Source organism: Emericellopsis cladophorae, assembly GCF_022114955.1.
Source record: "Emericellopsis cladophorae strain MUM 19.33 chromosome Unknown NODE_92_length_55358_cov_115_213889, whole genome shotgun sequence".
Lineage (NCBI taxonomy): Eukaryota > Fungi > Ascomycota > Sordariomycetes > Hypocreales > Bionectriaceae > Emericellopsis > Emericellopsis cladophorae.
In genome coordinates, this window is record NW_026251017.1 from 1 (window position 1) to 5791 (window position 5791).

General features: G+C 50.6%; 1 protein-coding gene across 1 annotated transcript; it reads right to left on the reverse strand.

Moving 5' to 3' along the window:
• Window positions 1-3746: 3746 nt before the first annotated feature.
• J7T54_001546 (uncharacterized protein) lies at window positions 3747-5515 on the reverse strand (the record flags this gene model as incomplete). The annotated part of the gene is made up of 4 exons (XM_051510332.1): window positions 3747-3838; window positions 3893-4909; window positions 4963-5155; window positions 5213-5515. 4 exons carry the CDS (start codon window positions 5513-5515, stop codon window positions 3747-3749), a joined length of 1605 nt encoding a protein of 534 aa, XP_051358745.1.
• Between the last annotated feature and the right edge of the window lie 276 nt (window positions 5516-5791).

A 5791-nucleotide genomic window follows, 5' to 3' on the forward strand; every position in this document is an offset into this window, starting at 1 on the left:
GGAATGTCAACGCACGCGATGGGTGATGGAGGTGGGCCACTCGCTTGGGTGGGCCACTCGCATGTGGTTTACGTTATCGATTTCTAGAGTTTTTGTTATTTGGCGGCATTTGCGCCATTTGCCCAATGGCTTTCTCGCTGCACTGAGCGCGAATGTTCGGTCGTGTAGCAAGGGATCACTTCAACAGTGAGAGACTAAGTCCGTGTCCGCGATTCGGCATGGACAAGAGGGCAATACACAGTGACGTGGGAGCAGCGAGACGCAAGAACTCGACGAGGGCTAGACGAGCAGGGCTGTACTGTACGCCACTAATGCATGCGTAACATGCTAGCCAGCCCATGCCAAAGTGTACGAAGTCGTGAGGCGAGAACCAGGGCAAGCAACGAGACCCAAGGGAGCTAAAACAGCGCTTAAAGAGAGCGGTCAAGAAGAGAAGTGGTTGAAGTTGAAAGTACAGTACAAAGTGGTGGTGGCTGAAGACCCGGGCGGGGGCGGCAGCACCTTCTCAAATAAATACATACGCTATGTATCATGATGGCGCTCTAGTGATTCTTTGGATCGTCACTAGCTAGACGCTATGCCACAGTGTTGCTCAAAGTACCGATTTGAGTGACGGACATCGTGGGGCACGGTGCGTTCTAGTCACGACTGTTACCGTTACCCACCCGGGAGTGCCTAAGGGTACATAGAGTTCTCATCCGAACTTGGCTTTTGGGGTAACATAGGTACCCATTTTTATGACTCTTTGGAGTAGATCTTAATACACACGGATCTCATACCAGGCTCCACAAACAGATACAATGCCATGATAGGAAGCTGCGCGTGCTCATGAGGCGATAGGTCATTCGACGGTTGCTTTATGAGACAGATTGTCGAAAGATAGGGGTCGATTGTACACGAAAAAGTCAATGTGTTGATAGACTTGACGAGAGTATGTTGAGATGGTGTGTAGTCGACAAAGTTGCATAGCTTCGGTATGAGTTTACAGCGGATAGGTTTTACTGATTCGCCGCTTGACAGCATTCACAGAGTCAGTCACCGGGTCATTATAGAGACGAGACTTGGTTCTAATACACTACATTGTACGAATCGCCCGGGGTAGAGATGCTGCCTTGTTGCTGGATGCAGCTGCTACTGATGCTGCCTGGTAACTTCAAGTTTGCAGGCTCAGTGCAGAAACCAGATCTTGGAGACACACACGCGGGAAGAATATCGAAGATCAGCAAGTTTAACGGCAGTCAATATGAGCAGAAATCATTTTTATTTGTGCGAAAGTTCAGGGGTGTTTTTAAGAGGGAGGATCTTGGCTGGATTGCCTGCGGCCACCGTCATACTTAGTGTTCTTATACCACGTATTGAGCCCGCGACCGGGTTCTAGTATGTATGGGCTAACTTTTTAGCCGGATGGAAATACCTTTTTGCTGTCAATCAGATGAAAGTTGTGACTTCTGAGTGAATGCCCGCTCCTTGTTTTATCCCATCCCCCTCAATAGACGAAGACTTCCAGAGGCCCTTTGTTCACTGCTGTCTCTCTTCATTCGTGATCATGCGCCCTATGTCTCTCCGTGTGTGTCGACATTATCTTTAGAGCACCGAATGGTAAGACTAAAGCACTTTGAAGGGATTTGCCTCGTCCTTTGAGATGGAAGGGGCATCTGAGATGTGGTTCGTATCTCTCAAGGCCAGCTCACTGCCGGTTTTGCTTTTGGGCAAGGAAACTTGATGCGAAACGGATGATGATGAACCGCTTGTGATGAGGGATAAAGGAATGCGACTTCTTGATCGAGGCAGGCCAAAGCAGAAGTTCGGTGGGTCGAAGCCGGAATGGTCTGAAAATTGGTCTGGGTATAACTTGTCATAGGGAACCGCAAGCGGGGGGATGTCGAGAGGGATTGGGAATCGGCAGGGATACAAGGACGATTCTTGTGCCTGGCCCTGGTCTTCTGAGCGGTGGCCGAGTCTTTCTACGCCCTCTGGCGCCTTGGCGTATTTAATATCAATTCTGGGTACCTCCGCATGCTCAACCTTCGGTGACGACCCTGAAAGATAATCTGACCATTGAGGGGAGTACATTGCTCGATCAGCATCATCCCATGATTCAAGTATGGCAGATCTATCCGCGATTGCCTCTGGCGTCTCCGAGTCATCGTAGTCTTGGAGTGTCGAGATAGGGGTGATGAGTAAGGGCTGAGAAGGAAAAGGGGGAAGGACTTCCTTCAAAAATTGAGAAGGATCGTGAAGTTCAATACAGGAGTCGGTGCCGCCAAGTGACAGGGCTGAAGGAGTCTCAGATTCGTTACCCGGGCCAATCTGATGACGCAATATCATCGCGTCCTGCTGGGCCTTTTTCTTCGCCTCTACTACTGTCTGACCAAAAGGCTCAAGAAACTTGCTTCGTGTATCGTCTATCTCACGTTGATGTGTCATGTTTTCGCTACCGGGCGAGCACAGATCTCTGATATTGCTGAGAGCAGAGGATCTCCTGATCAATCTCCGACCAGTTCTTGGTGGATTTCCGTGGCATTCGGCTCGATGCCTATTCAGGCCCCTTTTAGAGGTGAAGGGGGGATAAGGGCAGCCCGGGACTGGGCACGCAATCCCCCAGTGAGCAGCCTCATGGGCCCGTAGAATCTCGTCGCCGTCGAATCCCCAGGCTCTATAGGGGCAAGACAACAGACGGCATGTAAACGCGGACGTCCGAAATTCTTGCTTGAACCATTCGAGCTCCTGCAACGTGACCCCGGTAAAACTGCGCATGGAGAGGATTTTCCGCACCGTTTGCTGATAATTGTTCAAGAGCAGTCTCATGCCTGTCAAATCGGTTGGACTGGTTTCGATGCTTCCTACCAAAGCTTAATATTCCCGGCCACGAAATTGAGTCGACCGACGTACCTTGTTCTGGAAATTCTGAGCTAGCCACCAATCGACCACAGCGCTGTTCCCGAGAGAGATCTTTTGCAAGTGTATACAGCCCTCCGTGAATACCTTTAAGCGCAGCAAGACGGCGATCCTCTCCTTCGGGCTCAGAACATTCTCTTTCATAATCCTGGGCTTCCTCTGATTCCTGCCTTAGAATCTCTGCGAGTTCGCGCGAAAGTTCGAAGAACTGTCCTCTTAAAGGATCATCGTTACTATCATCTGCTGCTGCAAGAAGATAGTCAATCCAATGCTCTGTAGCGTAGAGATGAAACACATGGAGGCCTCGAACAGCTCGAAGAATTTGAGATCGTTCTGGGTTTTGCGGGGACAGATACCGAGCCCCAGAAAGCAGACATGCAGCGGTCGCAATTCCGTGTTCGTAGGCAGCCTCCCGTTGTTGTAAGGGGAGCTTGCTTTCGGGACTTTGTAGGTAACTAGATGGGCTTCAGCAGAGATGCGAAATCCAGACTCATTGTTGGTGACATACTCTCTCACTGAAACGTGGATGAATCTAAATGTCGAGTCCCGGTGCTTCTCGACGATAGGGATGCACATATCGAAGAGATACTGTGGCACGAGCTCGTCGGCATGTGTATCGCCCGTCCTGAAGACCAAGGCAGATCGAAATTCTCCTGATCGGAGTGGCCTCTTTGCCAATGCAATCCATCCTAAAATTGACCTCATGATGCCAGTCGATCGTTTATCGAAATTCGTCATTATTTGGGTTACGATCTTTCCGTAGCTTCGACTAGAGTTAGCCCAACTTAAAATTCTGGTCTCTGTTGGGGCCCGAGAATACTCACAAGTCTCCTAGTTTCCGCGGTAGTCTAGACGTCCACGGCCAGAAGTACCTCCTCACGCTTGCAGAACATGTTGGTGTTAAGGTATTCCAGTACCAGTCGGGCCCATAGAAACATGCCTGGTGAGATTCTCGTCAGTTTCAGGCATGACAACGGGGTCCTGTCCCGCTTACCATCCGCTTTCACGACAATGCGTTGTTGCATTGCTTGCCAATCAGCGTCAGTGATCTTCATCTCTAGCAGTTTTGGACGAAGGGTCGCAAGCTGGGAATCACAATAGTGAGACATGGCTTTGTTGATATTCTCCTTCTCATCGGAAAGGGACACAATATGCTTGTTCCGTGTCGTCTTGGTGCCGCTGCGGAATGCCCGGCCTGGCACGAGCACCTTGCACACAGTCGACCCCGATCTTTCAGCGGCTGCCACAAACTTCTCCAGAATGCTCAAGATTCTTTCTTGCTGCTTTGGCTCACATTCATCCAGCCCATCTAGAATCAAGTGGATGTACTTGGTCTGTGACGGCGCAGTTGGAGAAGCACCCATGAGCTCGCGGATCAGCTCCTCGATGGTCCGCGAGCTCGCTGCATTCTGCCCCAATACGAGCCTGTCCCACACATGAGCAATCAGGTCAGTGTCGGATCGAATGAGTTGTATAAGAATGGAATGCAGTATGCGGTTGTATTCGCATGACGTCTGGTACTGGTACGTGCAGAAATGCGCGACGACCTGTGAGTGTCCGCCAGCCCTCAGAAAGGTGGCGATCTGTGCAGACAAGACGCTCTTACCACTGCCAGGACATCCATTCAGAAGTAAGAAGATAGACTCCCGGTTGCATCGCATCCAACATCGGATCTTCTTCTGATTGAAAATCCAGCTTGAAGTGCCTGCAGTCTCGGCAGCGCCCGACGCGATCGAGCTGAACACTTCGTCTTGATCAGCTTCTCCAAACTCCAGACAGCCAATGATGGCACGGTATTGCGAAGCAGTTAGCTGCGCCTCGTCTTTGGCCAGTTTCTCATTGGACTGCTGCCTCCAGCTCTCAATTTTCTCCCTCATTTTCCGAGCCTCGGTAATGTTTATCGCATTGCAGGTCTTGTCCACCAAGTCTTCGTGAATCTTCAGGTCTTCGATAATGCACTCGAAGCGTCGCTCAAAGCGTCCCCAAGAATTCATAAAGAACACTTTCCAGTCTGTCGAAGAATCAGCTCGTTATAATCCTCATGAGACGAGAAAAGCTGCATACAGCTTCTTCGGACAAACTGGTACGCCTCTTTATGGAATTTGAGAATGTCCACATAGAAGATGGCCAATGTTTGCTGGACGTTGGTGTTGTCAAAGAATGCCCGGTCAAATTCACGGAACCTCAGGAGGCACTCCCCGATCCGGCTGTAAGCCCTGATAATTTTCTCGAAGGCTTCCACGCAATCAGAAGATACCTGTGCAGAAGAAATACGTCATTGAGAGCCTTCTGAAAGTAATCATCATGTTCAAACCTTCAAGATCAGCTTTATTGGTGCCCATATCCATGCAAGATATGGCGTCCCGTTGCAGAGGACTTCTATTGTCTTCGAATAGTGTTCCAAACCCTTGAATAGAGGTACCAGCAGCCACATGTTAGGACCCCACTGTCGCGCGGCAAGCTGGTTCTGGACTAGGTGGGCAGCGTCGCGCACATCTTCCAGTGTTGTGTTTTCCAGCCCGACTCGATCTTCAGTCGACACGACTTTCTCGAGATCTCGGAACGCCGCCTCGATGATACGCCGCGCGGGCAGGGAAACGCGGGTGCTGAGTGGCATCGCTGTCTTCGCCTGGTCCAGGGAATCTTAAGGATAGGCTTCACAAAGTCGAAAGGCGAAGCATGCAATTTTCTGGAATCGCAAAACATACCAAGGGCTCGTTGATGAAAAGGAATTCATCTCGGTCGATTTCCAGCAAGAGACAGGATGCACATGCAGTCCTCTCCGTCCACACAGCCGCCTGCTCCGCCCCCCTCATGTAGCAAGAGAGCAGTGCGGTGCGACGGGATTGGTCAGTACTTCCAGAAGCCAGGCTGATAGCCATGTTGCCTGCAC